The following is a 23,635-nucleotide window of genomic DNA, read 5'->3' as shown; positions in this document are numbered from 1 at the left end:
ACCTTGCTCCCTGTGAGGGCGTCACAGCCACAGGTGGAGTCCTGCCGCTCACCTGCTGTTTCCAGGAAATGAAGCTTTGATCCATATCCCACACCGCAGCGGCAGCTATCGCAAAGTAAGTTTGTTCAACTGAAGCTGCTGTGACTTCTGAGGATTATTTTGTTATGAATGCAGAGATTTGATCAGCTAATGTGATTTTATATGAATTATGTTTCGACATCAACACATTCATGGAAAACCGATAACACCGTAAAGCCAGCATGTACCACATTACCAGTTTAGTGCTAAGGTGAGCAAGTAGTATAGTATAGTTATAGAAGGTATACAAATTGGATGATATAGCTTTTCTGGTTTTCAAAATCCTCTGATCTGAGCTAAATCGCTTTTGTTGGTGTACAGAAATATGAGATAAACTTGTAAAAATCCATGTTAACAAATATTTCTTTGGGAAAAAAGCAAAAGCACCATCCTAGATGTATTTCATTTGTCACTGAGACTTCATGCGAAATGTACAAAAATTAAATAAAGACATCATACCGATATAACAATTTCAACAGTTCACCATATACTCGCCACATGCCAAGAATGATCTCTCTGTCGCTCATTTCCTGAAAAGCTGGGGATTTACTTGGGTCTAACACAGTTCACCCATGTGCTCAAAATGGCCCATTGAGGTGGAGTGTCAACTAATTGCGCAACAATACATGGCAACTCTAAATGCGCTCGCCCCCCAAAACTTCCGAGAATTTTCGTCCAACTCTCTCTCCAAGCGAAGCTGCTAAAGGACGATGTCAACAGCAGAGGTCGTCATACCTCCACTGAAGGATTTTTACTTTCCCTTTCACGTTACCGCCACCAGCCACTCATTATCCTTCTTCAGCTTCTCACTCTAACCAATGTATATTCATATTTTCTGGAGCCTTTCCTAAACATTGGTGCAGTGGATTTTCTGCGTACAGCTGTCTCTCTCTTCATCTTGCAGGATAACAACACGAGCATGACTGTGTCCTGGAAACCATGGACTGCACTCTTCTACATCTTATTTAAGTGTTCAACCGGAGGTCAGAATTTCTTCCTTCAGATAAAAACATATGCATAAGTGTGTGAAAATTATGCGATGACTTCCGGGTGTAACTTGAAAGAAAGATGTGTTTTGTCGCCAACTGATCCTTTTCTGACAAGTGGATTTAAAAAAAAGAAGTAATATTTGTTTTGAATCAAGTCGCACCTGTGGGGTGAAGTTGTTCATCATCAGGGTGATTACTTTAAGTAAAACTTTCTGTCCAACACAACAGGTCAGGCAGGTCCCCCCCCCCCCCCCCCCTGTGCTTTTATGGTTATTATTAATCATTACCACTTAGTTCTATCTTGGAAAAGAAAGCTGAACAAACTTGTACAATCAGTGGTTTGCATCAAAAAGTAAGCAGTCTAGTTCATTCCACACACAAATTCTGCCTCAGCTTCAATGCTCAGCATGAGGGATCGGTTCAGATGAATGTTGTTTGAGCTTCAGTTGTGTCAAAATGACAAAACAAAACCGATGCCCTTTGTGATATTTACGTACCTTGAGCAAACTGAAACATGTCTCAAGTCGTGTGCTTCCATAACATGCAGGCGACGCTCAAGGGCCCTGAATCAAGTCAGTGTCAAGTCGAGTGCTTTACTTATATTATTGCTTCTCCTCAGCAGTGACGTTAACACCTGCAATGTGCTCCCAAAAAATCTCTAGTACCCAAAGAGATTAAGCTTGGCCTGCACTAACATTATGCTCTTTTTTTTAAATCAAGGATTTTTTTATTTAATAAACAAAAGTTAAAAAAAAGAAGAAATGAACAGAGGAACTTAAAAAACAACAACAACAACATTACGTGATCATTTTTCGTCATTCCCTCTGTCACTTCTACAGGCTATTTTCACATTTTGACATGTCACAGTGGGAAAAGTACAGATGTAAGTGATCAAATGAATGATGTGCTGAGTTTCATTGAACTACTTCAGCCTCAGGGTCCTGGTGTTGTTCCTGTACTGTAGGCTCACTGTCACAAGGTCAGGTCTTACTGAGACAGTTTTGAAGCGTTGTAATAATGCAACAATACATATGTTTTGTGAGACTTAAAATGCATGTAATACTCACCAGCAAACTTTCATTATGTCCCGGAACATTACATGATAACAGCTCATCGTTCAGCAAAGCAAAATGTCAATTTAAAACATAACCAAGTCCCAATTGTTGCACAAAACAACAACAGCAGCACTAAAATAAGTTTGCTGTCATGACAAGAACCAAAGAATGATTAAGTCCGTTTCTGCTGTGATAATCTTCATGGCCCATGTGTCATTCATCAAACATCATCTCCATATGTTTGGCAGTGTCGCAACAGTTCCAGCTGGAGCCTCTGAATTCAACAGTGCTGCAGGGCTCTGATGTGCGATTCAAGGCCACCGTGGAGGGAGTCTGGAAGGTCATGACCTGGGACGTCCGAGACTTTCAGGTTCTCACTTTCACTGTAAATGGTACCATACTCCGATCGTCTCCGCGGTTCTCTGCTGGATTCTGCTCCGCTGGTGATAAGACCTGTGTGGAGTTCATCATCCATTCTGTCACCCGCAAAGAGACTGGGCCGGTCGAATGCACTGTGCAGGGGGAGTATGGATCCAAGACGGCGCAGCTTAACGTTCAAGGTGAAGGTCACAAACATCTTATCCCCTGTGGTTAGACCCTCGGAGTATAACAGATTTTTGTTCAGGAAGAAAGAGAGTAACTGATGGTTTTTGTAATGGTGAATCGATGTGTTAGAGTAGAGACAGTCTACAATGGTCTTAAACACATTGAGGCAAACAAAATGGAGTGAATACAACTTCAGAAAAAAAAAATCTTTGAAAAATCTCCATTATTACTATAAAGGCAGTGAAAGATTATTTGTGCTGATGGTGTTATTTGTCAGGATAGTGTGCACAAGCCCAATACATAGTTGTTTCTGTAAGCCAGTTTTATCAACCAGCTACCAAGCATTATAAAGTAAATCCTGCAAAACACCAGCCAAACCTTACAGTAATCTGAAGGTCATCTCAGTGTGAAACATCTGGCCTCCGGCCCCTGTGAATGGATATTAATTGTGCTGATGAGGACCTCCGACATTACAGACATATTCTTGTTGCATGTCGCCAGGTCTGCCGCTGACGCTAACAAATCCACTAAATAGACCTGCCAGTTGAACGCAATGACTGGGGCTGTCAATGAGGAACAAAGACAGTTCATCTAAAACACAGGGAACTAAAGAAAGTTTCACTTACATACATACATACATACATACACACACATATATATATATATATATATATATATATATATATATATACATACACACACACTGTGAGAGGCCTGGCTAAGCTCGAGGTGATGTCAACCAACAATTGGAATAAAGAGCACGTCAGTCACGTTTCAAAAGAAATAGTTTTTTATTTCATAACAGGTGGGGCATAATAACTTAAATTCCTCCCTGAACGGGGTAGTGGTCCACTTCTACTGGGCCTGGAGAGAGAGAGGGGTTAGGCTGGGCCTGTGAGTATTTGGTCTCCGAACAGTCCGCTCTTCTCCGCGTGAGACTGAGTGTGTCCCTCCTTGGTTTCCTTGGGTCCAACAACAATCCTCTTGACCTTGATCACACGAACAGTCTTTTACTCAGGACCTTAAGGTAAGCGGTTGTAGTATATACTGTATATATTTTTCTGTATTGTGTTAGTTCAGGCTGGACACAGAGGTCACACTCAAGGTATATGGGCTGACTGGCATCAGCTGCCTTATTCATTCTTCATCTTTACTGCCTCATTCATCAGCTAACTAGAATCATCCAAACATAGTCATAGTCATAGTCAGGTGTACATGTGACCTAATTTCTCATTGAATACTGAGCTGATAACTTCATGTCAATATTTGTGACCACAGCTCCCATGTACACTATACTGCATGTACTGTCTGTCTGCATCTAAAAGGGGATTCATTCTTTTAGTAGTTTCAGTAGAATCTATATCTATATCCTTTATATTTGAATGCCAACAGATCCTTTGAAAAGACCAAAAACAACAATGTCTCGAAATAATACAGTCTGTGGTCCAGCTAAGACCATAGCAAAAAAGGAAGCAAACAATTTCATTTAACAGAGATTTAGTTTGTATAATAAAGCCATCAAATGTTAAATCCAAAAACATAACTAATATATTTTATTTTTTATTTTTTCTTAAACTGAAAGAAAAATCTAAACACAATGGGGGAGGGGGAGCCTCCAATACCAGGTTAGGGCAGGGCCAACAGTGGCCATCGTCCCCCAGTCTCTTGATGGCGTCTAGCTCCACCCCGAGAGGAACCTGTAACGACAATGCACAATGCAACACAAAGAAGCCGTAGCCGCGTCCCTGGGTTTGTCACATATTTAGTTGCCTGGAAAAACCTAATGGGTACACTACCTGCTCTGATCCCATGATGAACAAGCAGACCAACAGGTCAGAAGCTTAAAAACCCTTTGACTTAACCTCTCCATTGTCCCTGTCTCTGTTTCTCAGAGGGAGGTACAGTCCACATCACGGGAGGGGATGTGACCGTGGTGCAGGACCAGCTAGTGGAGTTCCAGTGTGTATCAGCTGCTTGGTTCCCCACGCCTACAGTTACCTGGATGCAAAATGATCAAGCTGTAGACAGCAGCCTGTACAACACCAGCAGCATGGCGGATGCGGATTTCTTTAACGCCACCAGCGTCCTCAAGTTACAGGCAGTCAGAAACGCCACAGTGGAGTGTCGGGCAACTGTGCCAGCACTAACAAACCCACAGTCCAGCTCTGTCTTCATGGTGGTTGGTAAGAAAGACAACTTTTCTTTTTTTTTTTAACAAACACAGATGAATGGTTCAGATGAATGTTGTTCAGATGAATGTTGTTTGAGTTTCAGTCATGTCAAAATGACAAAACAAAACCGATGCCCTTTGTGATATTTACGTACCCTGAGCAAACTGAAACATGTCTCAAGTCGTGTGCTTCCATAACATGCAGGCGACGCTCAAGGGCCCTGAATCAAGTCAGTGTCAAGTCGGTTCGAGAAAGTTTCAGTCTCTATACATTCGAGTGCTTTACTTATATTATTGCTTCTCCTCAGCAGTGACGTTAACACCTTCAATGTGCTCCCAAAAAATCTCTAGTACCCAAAGAGATTAAGCTTGGCCTGCACTAACATTATGCTCTTTTTTTTAAATCAAGGATTTTTTTATTTAATAAACAAAAGTTGTACATGATAACAGCTCATCGTTCAGTAAAGCAAAATGTCAATTTAAAACATAACCAAGTCCCAATTGTTGCACAAAACAACAACAGCAGCACTAAAATAAGTTTGCTGTCATGACAAGAACCAAAGAATGATTAAGTCCGTTTCTGCTGTGATAATCTTCATGGCCCATGTGTCATTCATCAAACATCATCTCCATATGTTTGGCAGTGTCGCAACAGTTCCAGCTGGAGCCTCTGAATTCAACAGTGCTGCAGGGCTCTGATGTGCGATTCAATGCCACCGTGGAGGGAATCTGGAAGGTCATGAGCTGGGACGTCCGAGACTTTCAGGTTCTCACTTTCACTGTAAATGGTACCATACTCCGATCCTCTCCGCGGTTCTCTGCTGGATTCTGCTCCGCTGGTGATAAGACCTGTGTGGAGTTCATCATCCATTCTGTCACCCGCAAAGAGACTGGGCCGGTCGAATGCACTGTGCAGGGGGAGTATGGATCCAAGACGGCGCAGCTTAACGTTCAAGGTGAAGGTCACAAACATCTTATCCCCTGTGGTTAGACCCTCGGAGTATAACAGATTTTTGTTCAGGAAGAAAGAGAGTAACTGATGGTTTTTGTAATGGTGAATCGATGTGTTAGAGTAGAGACAGTCTACAATGGTCTTAAACACATTGAGGCAAACAAAATGGTGTGAATACAACTTCAGAAAAAAAAAATCTTTGAAAAATCTCCATTATTACTATAAAGGCAGTGAAAGATTATTTGTGCTGATGGTGTTATTTGTCAGGATAGTGTGCACAAGCCCAATACATAGTTGTTTCTGTAAGCCAGTTTTATCAACCAGCTACCAAGCATTATAAAGTAAATCCTGCAAAACACCAGCCAAACCTTACAGTAATCTGAAGGTCATCTCAGTGTGAAACATCTGGCCTCCGGCCCCTGTGAATGGATATTAATTGTGCTGATGAGGACCTCCGACATTACAGACATATTCTTGTTGCATGTCGCCAGGTCTGCCGCTGACGCTAACAAATCCACTAAATAGACCTGCCAGTTGAGCACAATGACTGGGGCTGTCAATGAGGAACAAAGACAGTTCATCTAAAACACAGGGAACTAAAGAAAGTTTCACATACATACATACATACATACATACATACATACATACACACACACATATATATATATATATATATATATACACACACACACACACACATATATATCTATATATATATATACACACACACACTGTGAGAAGGCCTGGCTAAGCTCGAGGTGATGTCAACCAACAATTGGAATAAAGAGCACGTCAGTCACGTTTCAAAAGAAATAGTTTTTAATTTCATAACAGGTGGGGCATAATAACTTAAATTCCTCCCTGAACGGGGTAGTGGTCCACTTCTACTGGGCCTGGAGAGAGAGAGGGGTTAGGCTGGGTCTGTGAGTATTTGGTCTCCGAACAGTCCGCTCTTCTCCGCGTGAGACTGAGTGTGTCCCTCCTTGGTTTCCTTGGGTCCAACAGGAATCCTTTGACCTTGATCACACGAACAGTCTTTTACTCAGGCCCTTAAGGTAAGCGGTTGTAGTATATACTGTATATATTTTTCTGTATTGTGTTAGTTCAGGCTGGACACAGAGGTCACACTCAAGGTATATGGGCTGACTGGCATCAGCTGCCTTATTCATTCTTCATCTTTACTGCCTCATTCATCAGCTATCTAGAATTATCCAAACATAGTCATAGTCATAGTCAGGTGTACATGTGACCTAATTTCTCATTGAATACTGAGCTGATACCTTCATGCCAATATTTGTGACCACAGCTCCCATGCACACTATACTGCTTGTACTGTCTGTCTGCATCTAAAAGGGGATTCATTCTTTTAGTAGTTTCAGTAGAATCTATATCTATATCCTTTATATTTGAATGCCAACAGATCCTTTGAAAAGACCAAAAACAACAATGTCTCGAAATAATACAGTCTGTGGTCCAGCTAAGACCATAGCAAAAAAGGAAGCAAACAATTTCATTTAACAGAGATTTAGTTTGTATAATAAAGCCATCAAATATTAAATCCAAAAACATAACTAATATATTTAATTTTTTATTTTTTCTTAAACTGAAAGAAAAATCTAAACACAATGGGGGAGAGGGAGCCTCCAATACCAGGTTAGGGCAGGGCCAACAGTGGCCATCGGCCCCCAGTCTCTTGATGGCGTCCAGCTCCACCCCGAGAGGAACCTGTAACGACAATGCACAATGCACAATGCAACACAAAGAAGCCGTAGCCGCGTCCCTGGGTTTGTCACATATTTAGTTGCCTGGAAAAACCTAACGGGTACACTACCTGCTCTGATCCCATGATGAACAAGCAGACCAACAGGTCAGAAGCTTAAAAACCCTTTGACTTAACCTCTCCATTGTCCCTGTCTCTGTTTCTCAGAGGGAGGTACAGTCCACATCACGGGAGGGGATGTGACCGTGGTGCAGGACCAGCTAGTGGAGTTCCAGTGTGTATCAGCTGCTTGGTTCCCCACGCCTACAGTTACCTGGATGCAAAATGATCAAGCTGTAGACAGCAGCCTGTACAACACCAGCAGCATGGCGGATGCGGATTTCTTTAACGCCACCAGCGTCCTCAAGTTACAGGCAGTCAGAAACGCCACAGTGGAGTGTCGGGCAACTGTGCCAGCACTAACAAACCCACAGTCCAGCTCTGTCTTCATGGTGGTTGGTAAGAAAGACAACTTTTCTTTTTTTTTTTTACAAACACAGATGAATGGTTCAGATGAATGTTGTTCAGATGAATGTTGTTTGAGTTTCAGTCATGTCAAAATGACAAAACCAAACCGATGCCCTTTGTGATATTTACGTACCCTGAGCAAACTGAAACATGTCTCAAGTCGTGTGCTTCCATAACATGCAGGCGACGCTCAAGGGCCCTGAATCAAGTCAGTGTCAAGTCGAGTGCTTTACTTATATTATTGCTTCTCCTCAGCAGTGACGTTAACACCTGCAATGTGCTCCCGAAAAATCTCTAGTACCCAAAGAGATTAAGCTTGGCCTGCACTAACATTATGCTCTTTTTTTTAAATCAAGGATTTTTTTATTTAATAAACAAAAGTTAAAAAAAAGAAGAAATGAACAGAGGAACTTAAAAAACAACAACAACAACATTACGTGATCATTTTTCGTCATTCCCTCTGTCACTTCTACAGGCTATTTTCACATTTTGACATGTCACAGTGGGAAAAGTACAGATGTAAGTGATCAAATGAATGATGTGCTGAGTTTCATTGAACTACTTCAGCCTCAGGGTCCTGGTGTTGTTCCTGTACTGTAGGCTCACTGTCACAAGGTCAGGTCTTACTGAGACAGTTTTGAAGCGTTGTAATAATGCAACAATACATATGTTTTGTGAGACTTAAAATGCATGTAATACTCACCAGCAAACTTTCATTATGTCCCGGAACATTACATGATAACAGCTCATCGTTCAGCAAAGCAAAATGTCAATTTAAAACATAACCAAGTCCCAATTGTTGCACAAAACAACAACAGCAGCACTAAAATAAGTTTGCTGTCATGACAAGAACCAAAGAATGATTAAGTCCGTTTCTGCTGTGATAATCTTCATGGCCCATGTGTCATTCATCAAACATCATCTCCATATGTTTGGCAGTGTCGCAACAGTTCCAGCTGGAGCCTCTGAATTCAACAGTGCTGCAGGGCTCTGATGTGCGATTCAATGCCACCGTGGAGGGAGACTGGAGGGTCATGAGCTGGGACGTCGGAGACTTTCAGGTTCTCACTTTCACTGTAAATGGTACCATACTCCGATCCTCTCCGCGGTTCTCTGCTGGATTCTGCTCCGCTGGTGATAAGACCTGTGTGGAGTTCATCATCCATTCTGTCACCCGCAAAGAGACTGGGCCGGTCGAATGCACTGTGCAGGGGGAGTATGGATCCAAGACGGCGCAGCTTAACGTTCAAGGTGAAGGTCACAAACATCTTATCCCCTGTGGTTAGACCCTCGGAGTATAACAGATTTTTGTTCAGGAAGAAAGAGAGTAACTGATGGTTTTTGTAATGGTGAATCGATGTGTTAGAGTAGAGACAGTCTACAATGGTCTTAAACACATTGAGGCAAACAAAATGGAGTGAATACAACTTCAGAAAAAAAAAATCTTTGAAAAATCTCCATTATTATTATAAAGGCAGTGAAAGATTATTTGTGCTGATGGTGTTATTTGTCAGGTTAGTGTGCACAAGCCCAATACATAGGTGTTTCTGTAAGCCAGTTTTATCAACCAGCTACCAAGCATTATAAAGTAAATCCTGCAAAACACCAGCCAAACCTTACAGTAATCTGAAGGTCATCTCAGTGTGAAACATCTGGCCTCCGGCCCCTGTGAATGGATATTAATTGTGCTGATGAGGACCTCCGACATTACAGACATATTCTTGTTGCATGTCGCCAGGTCTCCCGCTGACGCTAACAAATCCACTAAATAGACCTGCCAGTTGAGCACAATGACTGGGGCTGTCAATGAGGAACAAAGACAGTTCATCTAAAACACAGGGAACTAAAGAAAGTTTCACATACATACATACACACACACATATATATATATATATATATATATATATATATATATATATATGGGCCTGTGAGTATTTGGTCTCCGAACAGTCCGCTCTTCTCCGCGTGAGACTGAGTGTGTCCCTCCTTGGTTTCCTTGGGTCCAACAGGAATCCTTTGACCTTGATCACACGAACAGACTTTTACTCAGGCCCTTAAGGTAAGCGGTTGTAGTATATACTGTATATATTTTTCTGTATTGTGTTAGTTCAGGCTGGACACAGAGGTCACACTCAAGGTATATGGGCTGACTGGCATCAGCTGCCTTATTCATTCTTCATCTTTACTGCCTCATTCATCAGCTAACTAGAATCATCCAAACATAGTCATAGTCATAGTCAGGTGTACATGTGACCTAATTTCTCATTGAATACTGAGCTGATACCTTCATGTCAATATTTGTGACCACAGCTCCCATGTACACTATACTGCATGTACTGTCTGTCTGCATCTAAAAGGGGATTCATTCTTTCAGTAGTTTCAGTAGAATCTATATCTATATCCTTTATATTTGAATGCCAACAGATCCTTTGAAAAGACCAAAAACAACAATGTCTCGAAATAATACAGTCTGTGGTCCAGCTAAGACCATAGCAAAAAAGGAAGCAAACAATTTCATTTAACAGAGATTTAGTTTGTATAATAAAGCCATCAAATATTAAATCCAAAAACATAACTAATATATTTAATTTTTTATTTTTTCTTAAACTGAAAGAAAAATCTAAACACAATGGGGGAGGGGGAGCCTCCAATACCAGGTTAGGGCAGGGCCAACAGTGGCCATCGGCCCCCAGTCTCTTGATGGCGTCCAGCTCCACCCCGAGAGGAACCTGTAACGACAATGCACAATGCAACACAACACAAAGAAGCCGTAGCCGCGTCCCTGGGTTTGTCACATATTTAGTTGCCTGGAAAAACCTAACGGGTACACTACCTGCTCTGATCCCATGATGAACAAGCAGACCAACAGGTCAGAAGCTTAAAAACCCTTTGACTTAACCTCTCCATTGTCCCTGTCTCTGTTTCTCAGAGGGAGGTACAGTCCACATCACGGGAGGGGATGTGACCGTGGTGCAGGACCAGCTAGTGGAGTTCCAGTGTGTATCAGCTGCTTGGTTCCCCACACCTACAGTTACCTGGATGCAAAATGATCAAGCTGTAGACAGCAGCCTGTACAACACCAGCAGCATGGCGGATGCGGATTTCTTTAACGCCACCAGCGTCCTCAAGTTACAGGCAGTCAGAAACGCCACAGTGGAGTGTCGGGCAACTGTGCCAGCACTAACAAACCCACCGTCCAGCTCTGTCTTCATGGTGGTTGGTAAGAAAGACAACTTTTTTTTAACAAACACACATTCTGCCTCCATCCTCCTGGAAAAAAAGATGGTAACTAAAAGTTGTCATTTGATTCTTTGGGTTGCAAATTCTCCATTGAACCCCTCAAAGTAATGGAAATCCAGCTTCCACCATCAGTTCGGTGATGTTCACTAAGAGTAGAATTTATTTCAATGACCAAATGAAAAAATAAATAAAACAAAGCTCTATCCAAAGGACCTGTTGAGCGTAGCTTATGTAGAGCACAGCCATCACATACACAGTGTAGTGACTTTCATTAAAATACATCTGTTACTGTGTTACTATTAAAATAAGGGGTGAAATTTAGTAACAGTACTGCTTTGCCTGATCAAGGATTATATGCTTTCTTTCATACCGCTCCACAGCATAATGTACACTGCCATTACATATGGCAATGACATTGACAGCTACTGAGTGTAAGGTTTCAACTTGATGTGCACAAATGGAGCATGGATCATACTGGGATCCTGACATTTCTGACAAGAAGAAAATCCTCGGCAACCTGCTTTGATGTGTATGTTTTTTTGTTTTATCTGGACATGTAGCTTGTTAATGGGTTATGGTGGATCAGATAGGTCGCTGTATCCTCAGTATGGCTCAGTATGTGAGATGTGTGACACTGACATTGCATTAAAGGTCCTGTTCAGGCAGTAGTGGAATGATCCGTCTCCAAAAAATGTTCTTAGAAAAAGAAATGTATATTCATCAAAAGGTTTTTTCATACTTTATGTGCAATTTGTTTTACTGTCGATATTTTTGCTTCTGTCCTTGTTTGGGACATGCCCAGTATTGTAATTTGACATTAATTAATATGCTTTTAAGTCTTTAAAATCTCCTATTCTTACTTCTGGTCTTTCCTCTCACAACAGTTCCCAAGCCTCCTGACTGGACTGTGCTGATAGCTGTGGTCGTGTCTTTTGGAGGGCTTGCTCTGCTGGTGTTACTCATCCTGGGAATCATCTTCTGCTATAAACGCAAGAAAGAAAAAGGTGAGACCGTCAGTCCTAACACAACTAACACCATGCGCTGTGTTCCAAACTAGACATGTCACAGTAGTCCTGTTTGTCTGGGGGCAGCAAGTGCTGAAAATATTAATGAGAACAGGGCTGCTATCGAACAGGTATTCTTACACAGATGACAGAAAGCAGTAGTAGCACAATGCTATTAATCTTTGCAAGTACTACAATCAAACCACTGATACATTTACATTTACATTATATAACATTGCAAATGTTTGTTTGCACGTGTTAAGTATTTCTTTTAAATTCCATGATTCCCCTCCAGAATCCAGCTACCAAGATGAAATGAGGTGAGAAGCCACCAAATATCATGAATGAAGTACTCCACCTCAACCGTTTCGGCGTGCTCCTACAGTACATACAGTCAAATGCTGTGCTGTTGTTCATATTTCTGTGTCGCAGGAGAGCGAGGACACAGAGCCAGATAAGTGATGCAAGTGCAGCTGGACAGAGACATGGTCAAGTGAATGCAGGATATGTGGTGGAAGGTCATACAAGTAAGACCGATAAGTGCAAGTACACACACACACACACACACACACACACACACACACACACACACACACACACACACACACACACACACACACACACACACACACACACACACACACACACACACACACACACACACACAGCTTTAAATGAAAATAGTGGCACTGCATGCTGCTTTGCTATACCAAGCCATCTGTGCCCGGCTAAGTCCAAACTCTTGTCTCTTGTCTCTGTCCACAGGTGTCGCTCCCAGTGAACTAACTGACAGTAGCGTTTGCCAGGCGAATGGCCCCAGTAATTACGAGGTGGGGTTGTTGTGTTGTTCTGTAATACATAATGATAAGCAGTAGAAAGTGTTAACATGCAGCAGATCTGTCATCGTCTGTTCCCTTCTGGATCGGGGGACTGCACATAAATTGTTTACTTTTGACTTCATGTAAGTGACTGAGGGTGGAACAAGCTGTACTAACTATATTTTGATATATGTAAGGGGTTAAAATCAAAGGTGGCACTAGAAAAAAAGGACAAAGAACACTTACACATAGTTGGTGAGCAGTGTTCACCCTTTCAAAGTCAAACATGCTTAAACCTATATGTTATCACGGCCCTGTGCTCATGCTGGATTCTTCGATGTGCCTTTAGAACGACTGACAGGTGATGATTTATAAAGATCCCTTTGCATTGCCCCTGAAAAAAAATGAACTAAACATCAGCCATGTCAATTTATCATATTTATGAAGCTGCTTATCATTTCAGTTTTAACAGCAAATAATTTGATTCATTATTTACGTCACATGTTTTGCTTTTGATTTTTAGATGCCTGATATTTTGAACAGCAACCAGGGAGGAAATGGCTACAACAGTGCCTACAACACTATGGATGAATCAGGCTACAGGAAACACAGACATGTTACCATTGTGTAGGGAAGGACAGAAAAACCACAAACGACAAAGTTGCACTGCAGCCTGAGACCCGACTTCCCCTCGGCTCTGAAGACAGGAGCTAGGTGGGAGGAAGGACTGAATCTGAACAGACTGGTGGCACAGCAGACCACCAACATTTAGCACAAAGAACAAATCAATGACACACAACTGTCGCAGCATTTGACACTGCACCAGCGTAACTGCTGGTTTGCTTGTTCTCATATGAATGCGTCACAGGACAGGTGCCATATAAAAAAATGAAATATCAAACCATATATTTTGGATTTTTATTGAGGTGTTATGTGATCCAGTTTAAAATTATACAAACGCATAATCAATCATTAAACTCTGTCACACATTGCAATATGTGGTAACATATGTGTTACCATGAAAAAAAAACCACGTATGAACTGTGAAAAAGGGAATTTTCATTTATAATTTATTATTGAACTGTATGACTGCATAAACATACATATGCAAATAGAGTACATAAAACTTTAACTTTAATTTCTCTGAGTGTTTTCTTGTCACCCGCAAATAGGGGAAATATCATGTATGGTATTTCCTTGCTATCATGCTGCACTGGACAGTGTCATGATCCGAACTCTTGAAAGACTTTCCTTTTTTCCCTGTGGACTTTTTTAATGCTTTGATTTACCCTTCCTTTTGTGTCTCTGCCTTATTTAAGTTACCTTTTGTTATCCCTTGTGTTTATTGAAGCTTCAGAAAACATTCATTTCCTGTTCTCCCGTCTTTTGTTTGTCTTTTTACAGATCATGTATTATCCCTCTGTAATGCTATAGTTACCCAGGACCAAGAAACCCAGTTTTTTTCGTGTTCTTACTGACAAACAAATATACCACCCGATGTTTCATTTTTATTGGTGGGTGGGTCTTCAGTGCCCCCTTGCTTCTGATTGGCTATGATTGCACTGTACTCTTCAAAAAAAAAGCACTACCTCCTTGCCTTCAGACAGTGCAATGTCAACACTAATATAGATGGATGGATGGATGGATTGACTGGCCATGCCGTTTTCATTTTTTATTATGCTCTTATTGAGAGGTGCCACACATAATTATTTAATTACCTACAGTGTCAATGTTTCTCATATCAGATGAACGCTCTGTCTTTCATTTAATTTAGTTAATCTGTATTGTTGTGTCTGTCATTATTGATTTTAATTAATCTATATTGTCTGTTGTGTCAGTCGTGTCTAATGATGCCGATATTTGTTTGATGTTACTGACACTGTTGAATTGAGCTTTTGGTTCAAAAGTAATGCAACAGAGTTTTATTGTATTGCCTTCTCATGTGCAGCTGAGTAATTGCACAGCATCATTCTTGAAAATTAAACACTTGGTAAGTTTTCTTCAGGATGTCCAATGGACAGTAAAGTCTGTTTTTAATAATTAGAAAGATCACTGGCATTGAAGAACCAAAACTAGTTACGAAAAACGACCAGCAGATGTCGCCCCGTGAGAAGACCAAGGTACGTTTTAACCATTTGTTTTCTAGGGATTTAGAAAGAAAATGAAACAATGTATTTGTCTCATGCAATAACATAAGAATCAAACCAATATTTGAAAAAGTATTGCTTTAAAGGAGTACTCTACGACTAGTCTGTTCAAGGACCTTTTACAATTGGCACGGTCAGCACTAAGAACACTGCTTACTGTTACTGTATTTTTTTTAACTTTCAATTTTTATAATAAAGTAACTGCAAGGTTAATAAAAAGAATAAATAGAATGCATAAATGAAGTAACATCATTTCAAAGAAGGCCCAGCAGTGCATAGCCCCTTTTATGGTTTCTGCCTGTGTCAATTGTACCAAAAAAACAAACGGTGTGGTCATCCAGGAATGGATGGATGACACTTTTTTTTTTTACGAACAGATCTATGTTCCCCCCTCCGCTCCCATTCAATTTCATGTAGGACCTTCGCGACCCCACTGGGATGGACTAGATATTGAATGTTTCCATCAAATCCAGTGAGACAAGCTGCTCACACATTACTTGACAGATCAAAGTTTATTTTTCAGACTTCCCTCTGATCTTCGTCCGAACTCTGGAGACAGAGCTCGGCTTTAACTTGCTGAGACCAAGAAGAGGAACCAAATAAACTGCCAGCCTGATGGTGGCAGTAATCAAACAGTTTTTTGTTTTACAATCACAATTAAACTCTCAGTTCAAGTAAAAAAAATACATATATATATATATATATAAATCTGCACAATTTCCACCCTGTGCTGAGAGTTTTTTTGATAAGTAGACCCCCCCAAAAAACCCTCTTTCCTATAGAATGGTTTATGACTCAGATAATAATTACAGATTTTCTTCAATGTTTGATTTTCTTCTGAATTACTGGACTACGTCATTCTTTTAGACTCTAAAATATTCACATGACACAAAAGTGGGTTAAAACAGGGAAATATAAATATGCAGCTGATTATACATGGTCACACAAAGACATTACTTCAATTCAAGGGGTCGCAATCCCAAAAGTTTGGGAATCACTGCTGCACCAAAGAGTGAGCATATTTACTATGGACATACACTATCTTCTATACTCTCTAATGTGCCTCATTCCAGGTTCAGTCGGACCACTTAACATGATTTTTGTGCTGCTGAGCCAGCTGATTTCGATCGACATTTTCTGGGCGAGGAAACGAACTAAGCTGGACTTGGCCCGGCACGATGCGCCAGCAGGGAGCAAGTTCACCCTGCATGGTTGAACTTTAGGACCAGATACAAGCCAGTGATGGCATCGCTCAACGTGGATCAATTGGCTGATAACATGATGTGGCAGAGTTCCTCATTATCTCTCGTAGCTAAGCAGTGGCTTAATGTAATTCGTGACTGAATTGAATGGGACCTTTTTGTCAAGGTACATCTGAAATGAGGTTTGGAGGGTCTGCAAGCGTTTCAACGCCTTGAGGCTCGTGTTTGACCATTTGGGAAATCCATGAGTTCTCTGAGTTCCTGCAGTGGAAAAGTCCTGTCACTTTGAATGTCCATTTACCCAAGGCTGCTCAGAGACATGGAAATGTCTTTTTTTGGGGCAAAGTTGAAGCCTGCAGTGGCCCTTGAATGCATCCCTAAATGCATCCTAAGTTGATTTCATTATACGATAACTGATGCTTATTTACCAATGTCCCATGGACTCCCCAGATGTGTTGTGACCGCAGCTCATTTAAGCAGTGACTAAAACTTGAAGAGAGGGGACACTGTGTCATCTGTCCACCAGGCGTCAGAGGACGTAGCTTATTCCTCGTCACCTGTTTTGAGTGTTTGTATCTCCAGGATTTGCCAGTCAACCTGCTTGCTGTTGGTGTAGTGTAAGTAATACACACACACACACAAATGCAAACAATCACATTTGAGTGTACACAATTATGAGCCTGTGTTTCTTCAGACTAATTTTTTCTGTTATATGATGTACAGTATGTGTCTGATCTTATTTCTGTAGGAAAGGAAAGATGGTGTATGAGCTTCCACCAGGAATGTTCCTCACTACTTTTCATCCTCCACAGAACACGTCACAGTGAGTCAACCTGACCGAACACTCGATCTGTGGCAGTGGTCCCCAACTGGAAGACCATAACAAAGCCAGACTGATGAACGAATCAAGTTCTTTTTTGCTGCCAAGATCCCAGTTAACATTATTGGTAATTTCTAAATCCATTCTTCTCTCACAGTTCCACACAGTGGTAACACGTGCTCTTGTTGTGTTAGTTTTACTCTATTCCCGTAGAAAGCATGAGAGGTGGCCGGAGGATGATCATATTAAGAAGCTGTCTATCGCCTTCATGTTGTACATGACCATAAGTTTGCGCCGAACTGGACACCACAGTTAACAGGCAGTTCATGCCTTTTTTGGACAAAGAGTAGACTAAGTGTCTTTTCGATTTCAAACCAATACATGTTTTGCAAATATCAGTGGCTCTGGCTCTGGCTCACCACCAAACACTGCATGCGCAGATTTTTAAACATCCCCCCCCGACACCTTAGGTGACGTGCTAACGCATGACACAGGGGTTTTGGCTTCATGGCTAACGTGTCGGTCTCCCATACTCGAGGGTGCGGATTCAAGTCCAGTGCAGTAAAATCATCAGGAACAACAAAGAAAGAGACGAGCGTTCTCTAAAATAGTTTACTGCCCCTTTAATATGTTTTAAGCCTGTGTTTGTGCACTAATTAGCCTGTAGTAGCATGTAGTAAGTCGCATATGAGATTAAAAGGATAGGGAGAGAAAGAAGAAAAGAGGTATTTGATGAAGAAGGAAAAATAAACGTGCACATGAAGTCTCTGGTGTGACAGTGGTGTGCCACCATCTACCCAACCATAACCACAGCTTACACCATTCAGAGGGTAAAGCAGTAGCCTCTCAAAATAACCTCAATAGATATTAAAACCCTTGGGCTTTCAAGCTGCAGCCTCAGCTATTCTGCTGCATTTTCGAAACAGCTCTGATGAGAGTGGTTGGTACTGAATCAAACAGTGAAGCTATGAGCTGTAACAGCGAAACAATGACCTGAAGAACACAGTGAAGCTCTGTAGAGCGGACGGGACCTGCAGATTCGAGAGGTAACGAAGTGGGTTCATCACCATAATTGACCTCTTTAATATACAAGTAGTCATGTGATCCCTTGTTGATATGGTAATATCAGCTATTGGATACAGCGTGTTCTAGCTTGGCTATTTTACATATGCTTCTTCCACCATGGACCATAATACAGTGCACAAATGCATCAGACACGTATTGTTTCATTTTGTTTTGTCTTTTGCCGTTTTATCCTTTGTATCAAAATCACATTTTGGACCCTTTTGTATTGTTCATATCAAATTGACCTGGGACATTACTGGAGTTTTAAAAGCAACACAGAAATCAAAATATACATTAAAAACATCCTCAGCGATTATTGTCATTATCTTCAAATAATATGATAATGATTCCTATTTGCAATTCATCTGGGCCACATTTAATATGGAGGAAGTGGGGCATCTTCGCCTCTACTATGGAGGTTATGGGATTGGTTCGGTTTGTCTGATTGATTGTTTGTTTGTTTTTTTGTTTGCTCGCAGGATTACTCAAGTATGGACATATGCATGAAAATGTTATAAAAGATAGACATCGTTCATGGCAACGTGTAAAAATGCTGGTATGGGATCTGGATCAGGCTCTGGATGGAGACATTTTTTAAAAGATTCCTCACCATTGTAAGGTGGCGCTCTTGTTTGTTTTCGTGATGAAATAATAATAAACAGTGCAATAAATCACGTTTATCTATTAGAAAAAAATAATTAAATGACAACTGATACTGTTGATTGATTGATTTTCCATTCTATCTTAATAATTAAAGCATATAAAGCAAATAGAGGTATAGGTCAATTCAACTACAATCCACCTCTAGACATCATGTCACAGGGCCTTCCAGCTAAGTGGAAGAGAATGAGACACATAGTGTGAAAGTGAATTTGAGGATGAGCTTGACTCTTTGAGACCAAGCACCAGAAGACACTCCTGGCTGACCTGGGGGATCCTTGTGTTGTCACGATGAGGATGTTTGTCCTGTGTGTTGAAAGGGAGTGAGGCTCTACTCTTAAAGCCGGCCAGAAGAACCCTTCAAGTCTGGGAAACTCAACACTTACTGTGGTTACCTGCTCTGTTTATGTATCCCCAATGACGCTCTCCTCCATTTAGCTTCTATTACATGGGGTAATTGGCATGAATACGACTTACATTGTCTTACATTTTATTTTCCTTTCTATGAGACGATACTGTTACACATTACTTTTGTTGGGTTGCAGCTTATCTTGGCCAGTTTATGTGATGCCTGCAATTTATAGCATTTTAATTTGATCATGCTTTGAGCACACAGTGCTCTCTTGGCTTTCATAAATACAATGGAGATGATAACTGAAGCAGCTGGCTGGAAGTGGCTGAAAGAGTTAATGAATAGAACCAATAAAATGAATAACTAGGGCTGTGGTAATGACTGTTGATTAGCCACACATTGTTTGGCATATCACGGGGACTTTTAAGGCCCTTTCCTTAGCAGTTTTACCACTGCATTAGGAATGTCCTGCAAATGAATCATCATCTTCAATCGTCAAATTGGCTCTGCAGGGGGCTGGGATGGCACGCATGCCTCCTGTTGGCATACGACGCAGGCGGTTGAAACATAATGGTAGTAGTAAAGTGCTGTATGTTGACCAGACAGATTTAAGTTGAGTTGAGTTCAATACTGATGATTTTATGTAAGTAAAAACACCAATATCACCCTCAAAATCATGGCTTATCTCTTTGAATTATTTCTTTAGGTCGGACATCCTTTTTTTTATCCCTCGTGTTGATTAGATTGTTTATTTCTATTTCTTTCTTTCTTTTTTTGGGTGTGATGAGCCTTCAAAGATTTTGTTGCTATGGAGATACTTTTAGTTTCTTAGGCGGCACAAGGATTTATCTCATGGAGCAAATCTGCAGTGCAGCACTGCCAACATGCCACAACAGTCATGTATCTCTACATACTGTACATACAGAATTTCCAGCAAATACGAATTATACAGAGCAGCAACCATGATCCGAGAGAACCATAGAAATCAAATATATTATTATTATCATGATTATGATAATTGATTGTGTAGCAGTTAATCACAAAGCATTAGCAATATTGTTTTTTCATTTTGATTTCAGATAAAATGTACACATTTGCTGCTGCAATGTTATGCCCACGTATTATATTAGCAATGCAAATACAACTGATTTAAACTATGCCTCATACGGTATGATGCACTGATCAAAACAGTCAAAAAACATTTTTACCTCATTTTTGAAAGTTAATTCTTCAGAGGAGCAATTCAAAAAATAGCTGGCCTTAAGGTAGCAGATATTATACTATAAGTCAGAGAGAGAGAGAGAGAGAGAGTCAGGATGAAGCAGGAGGGAGAGTCAGGAAGAAGAAGGATGACTGTCAGACTGAGGGGGGAAGAGCGAGGGAGAGAGGGTGCACTTGGCAGCTACTAATGGATAACCCTGCAACTTATCTGGCAAAGACAGAACTCAGAGCTGTGCTCCCTTTGTCAGATTGTCAATATGACTTCAAGACATGGGGCAGGGGTAAGTTTAGAAAAGATGTGCAGATTTGATCCATGCAAAAGCCAATATGCTCATCAACTGCTAAGCACCAGGTACATTTTCACTCACTTACTATGCACTCGCTGTGGATACCTATCTATGGAATCCTACATGTTGTAGGTGGTAGCCACATAAATTCCCATAAAACTTTCTACTTCCTGATGCCAGAGGGAAGCTAATATTAGAAACAAATGGGTTTTCTGTCAAGAAGGAGACTGAGGCTTTTGACATACAGTCATAATTGTGGTTATGAATGGTTTAAATAGAAACAATAAACAGAGGACGTTTTCATGCCAAAGCAGGAAAAACACTGGGGTAACCGTCCAACGACTGGATACCAGGAGCACCAGAGTCCTGGTATTGTGCCTGCTGGCACACGGGCATGGCTTGATGGTAAAACTCAATGGAAGTGAGACATCATTAATAAAATTCACCCGCGCTTTTCCTATTACCCCAAGTCAAAATAACTGCTGCAAAACTTCTGTTGCAGTCTTCAGACTAGGTTTTGAGAAATGTAATTGCAATGTGTCACATTTAGCGAGATAACAAATCTTGCCGTTTGAACGTAAAGAAAACTTGACTCTATATTCCACAGCACTGACTCATTAGAGTATAGATCCTGGTCAGCTTCACAACGCTCACATCATTCACATTATTATGTAGTTTGTATGTCTATTTATGACTATTAATGACTGCTTCGATCAATGAGCTGCAGATGAAAAATGTGTAATGTAGAAGTAGTCTTTGTATTATTATTATTATTTTCATTATTTTTATTAATATCATTAGTAGTAGTAGTAGTAGGGGTAGTGAATGAGGAACATGTCCCCGGAAACAACAAGTTGAATTCCTCATCATTATATTATTCCTTAACTAATTAGTCACAAAAACGTTAAAAAGCCTATGATGCACAGTTGTGAAGAATCTGTGAGCACAATATAGATTGCCCCCTTCTATGGACTGCTGAAGACTTGGAGCAACTGAATGGCAGTTGCTAAGAGATAAAGAGTGGTGGAGTAATATTAGCATTCGTTTGTGGTTGTGGAATGTAAGTCCAATATTCATGTGTTTTTTTGCTCTCCACCACCCCTGTGAAAAACAAGTCAGACAAGAATGCAAGGGGTGCTGATTGGGTCATTGTTTGTGGGGTCTGCAAGGTGGTGACACGTGAAATACAATCCAGCAAGACCACTGTGAAATGGTGAGGTTGTTTTTTTTTGTTTTTGTGTGTTTGGCAAATCTGGAAAGTTGTCACGACAGCAAGAAAAAGAAATTCTGTCACCATCATGGAACACCACTTCAACTGTAGGTTCAGACCTGTCTGTAATAATAGCAGGGCAGATTTAACTGGAGAACGGAGCAGCAGAGGTTACAGCTACACAGCTGATAAAAATGACTTTAGCAGAGAGCGTTGGTGAGTTTTATGGGTCTGGATGAAACCATGTTACAATGATGTAAGCTACAGCGTCATGATGTCCTCACACAACGCTCAGTTTCTTGCAAAATCTGTAACGTATTAAAATTATAGAAAGATTACAAAATGACTGTTTATCATAATGTGTACTGCCAACTCTGGAGCCTTTCTACTTTTTGAAGCATTCTACAAAGAGACTTTGAGCAGCTTTAAATAGAAAGCAGCACTTTTTTTATGTACTTTTGACAAGCAGTGAGTTCAGAGACTTACAACTAAAATGAACAAAAATAGTCATACACTTACTTTTTTTTAGCAGTGGGAACGGAGTATGCAGGACGCTTTGGATGCATTCCCTACATTTCTTTCTGCTCCATCCCCCACAGCCTCCACTGCAAACTCATACAGCAAACTGAGACATTGATTAGGTTTACACTGGCTAAAGAATTAAGAGCTGTCAAAGAAAATATACATGTTATACATTTGAATAGAATACTAATTGGAGAACAATCTAAGTGGCTGTGCAGCAACATTTATAAACCATAATGATGCGAGCTGTGCACCGCTCAAGAGATAAGCTTTAATTAGAGTCGTTGATGAGATTCTGGGTCTATGGGCAGTCCAAATAAATCAATTCTCAGCCTGACTGGTGATCAATTAGTCCCAAAACGTGGATCCTGAGGGACACTTTCTCTGCTGGATCTCCAAGCTCTGAGAGTGCTCTGATTAAAAAGTGACGAACGAATGCCGAACTCAGCCTGATTAATGACTGTTCACACACACACACACACACACACACACACACACACACACACACACACACACACACACACACACACACACACACACACACACACACACACACACACACACACACACACACACACACACACACACACACACACACACACACACACACACACACACACACACACACACACAGGGAAAGATGCCGGTCCTCTGCTAAATCAATAAAAACAGTTAAAGAACTGGGGGTGGGGGGAACCTGCGGAAAATGTCTGTTGCTGCTGTAGGATGTTGTACATTTGGGAACAGCAGGTGTTTTCTACAATTGGATGGTTTGCATTTACAAATTATTATCATATACCTTTAAAACTAATAACCACGACAGCATTAAACCGCTCCCCCTCAAATTAATGGTCTGTGCCCTCAGCATGACATGATTTTTGCAGCAGTGACTGAAGTTACAGATTGTTGTGTCTAGTCAGTCAGGAGGGAGCTCCCAGAGTTCCAGCAGCAGACGTGAAGATTTGTTATAATGAAGAGATGCCCACAAATTACTGACTTGGGTTTATTAAACTGAAATCACATTTTTCATCCAGTTTTGACAGATGTTGTTTGCAATGCAAAAGACAGTG

General features: G+C 40.9%; 1 protein-coding gene across 4 annotated transcripts; it reads left to right on the top strand.

The window, feature by feature from the left end:
* Window positions 1-15,083, top strand: igsf5a (immunoglobulin superfamily, member 5a). Of its 4 annotated transcripts, none has more exons than XM_047330568.1 (13): window positions 1-115; window positions 983-1,061; window positions 2,371-2,682; window positions 4,561-4,851; window positions 5,483-5,794; window positions 7,718-8,008; window positions 8,954-9,268; window positions 10,947-11,237; window positions 12,142-12,261; window positions 12,557-12,581; window positions 12,694-12,788; window positions 13,027-13,091; window positions 13,603-15,083. In XM_047330568.1, the coding sequence occupies exons 2-13, from the start codon at window positions 998-1,000 to the stop codon at window positions 13,708-13,710; spliced, it is 2,289 nt and encodes a 762-aa protein (XP_047186524.1). In that variant the 5' UTR covers window positions 1-115; window positions 983-997; the 3' UTR covers window positions 13,711-15,083. The 4 variants fall into 4 exon arrangements, with proteins under 4 accessions (XP_047186524.1, XP_047186523.1, XP_035482826.2 ...); XM_047330567.1 differs by having other exon boundaries at window positions 5,480-5,794; window positions 8,957-9,268; XM_035626933.2 differs by having other exon boundaries at window positions 5,480-5,794.
* The last annotated feature ends 8,552 nt before the right edge of the window (window positions 15,084-23,635 follow it).

The sequence above is a fragment of the Scophthalmus maximus genome, chromosome 2, assembly GCF_022379125.1.
Source record: "Scophthalmus maximus strain ysfricsl-2021 chromosome 2, ASM2237912v1, whole genome shotgun sequence".
Taxonomy (NCBI): Eukaryota; Metazoa; Chordata; class Actinopteri; order Pleuronectiformes; family Scophthalmidae; genus Scophthalmus; species Scophthalmus maximus.
The sequence above is the reverse complement of the archived record's forward strand: the minus strand, read 5'-3'. Positions and strand labels throughout refer to the sequence as shown.

Bases quoted from the DNA above. Each gene is read 5' to 3' on its own strand.
- igsf5a (XM_035626933.2), top strand. From the start codon at position 998: ATGACTGTGTCCTGGAAACCATGGACTGCACTCTTCTACATCTTATTT. The intron at 8,009-8,953 runs GTAAGAAAGACA...CCATATGTTTGG, and splicing joins CTCTGTCTTCATGGTGGTTG to CAGTGTCGCAACAGTTCCAG. The intron at 12,582-12,693 runs GTGAGAAGCCAC...TCTGTGTCGCAG, and splicing joins AGCTACCAAGATGAAATGAG to GAGAGCGAGGACACAGAGCC.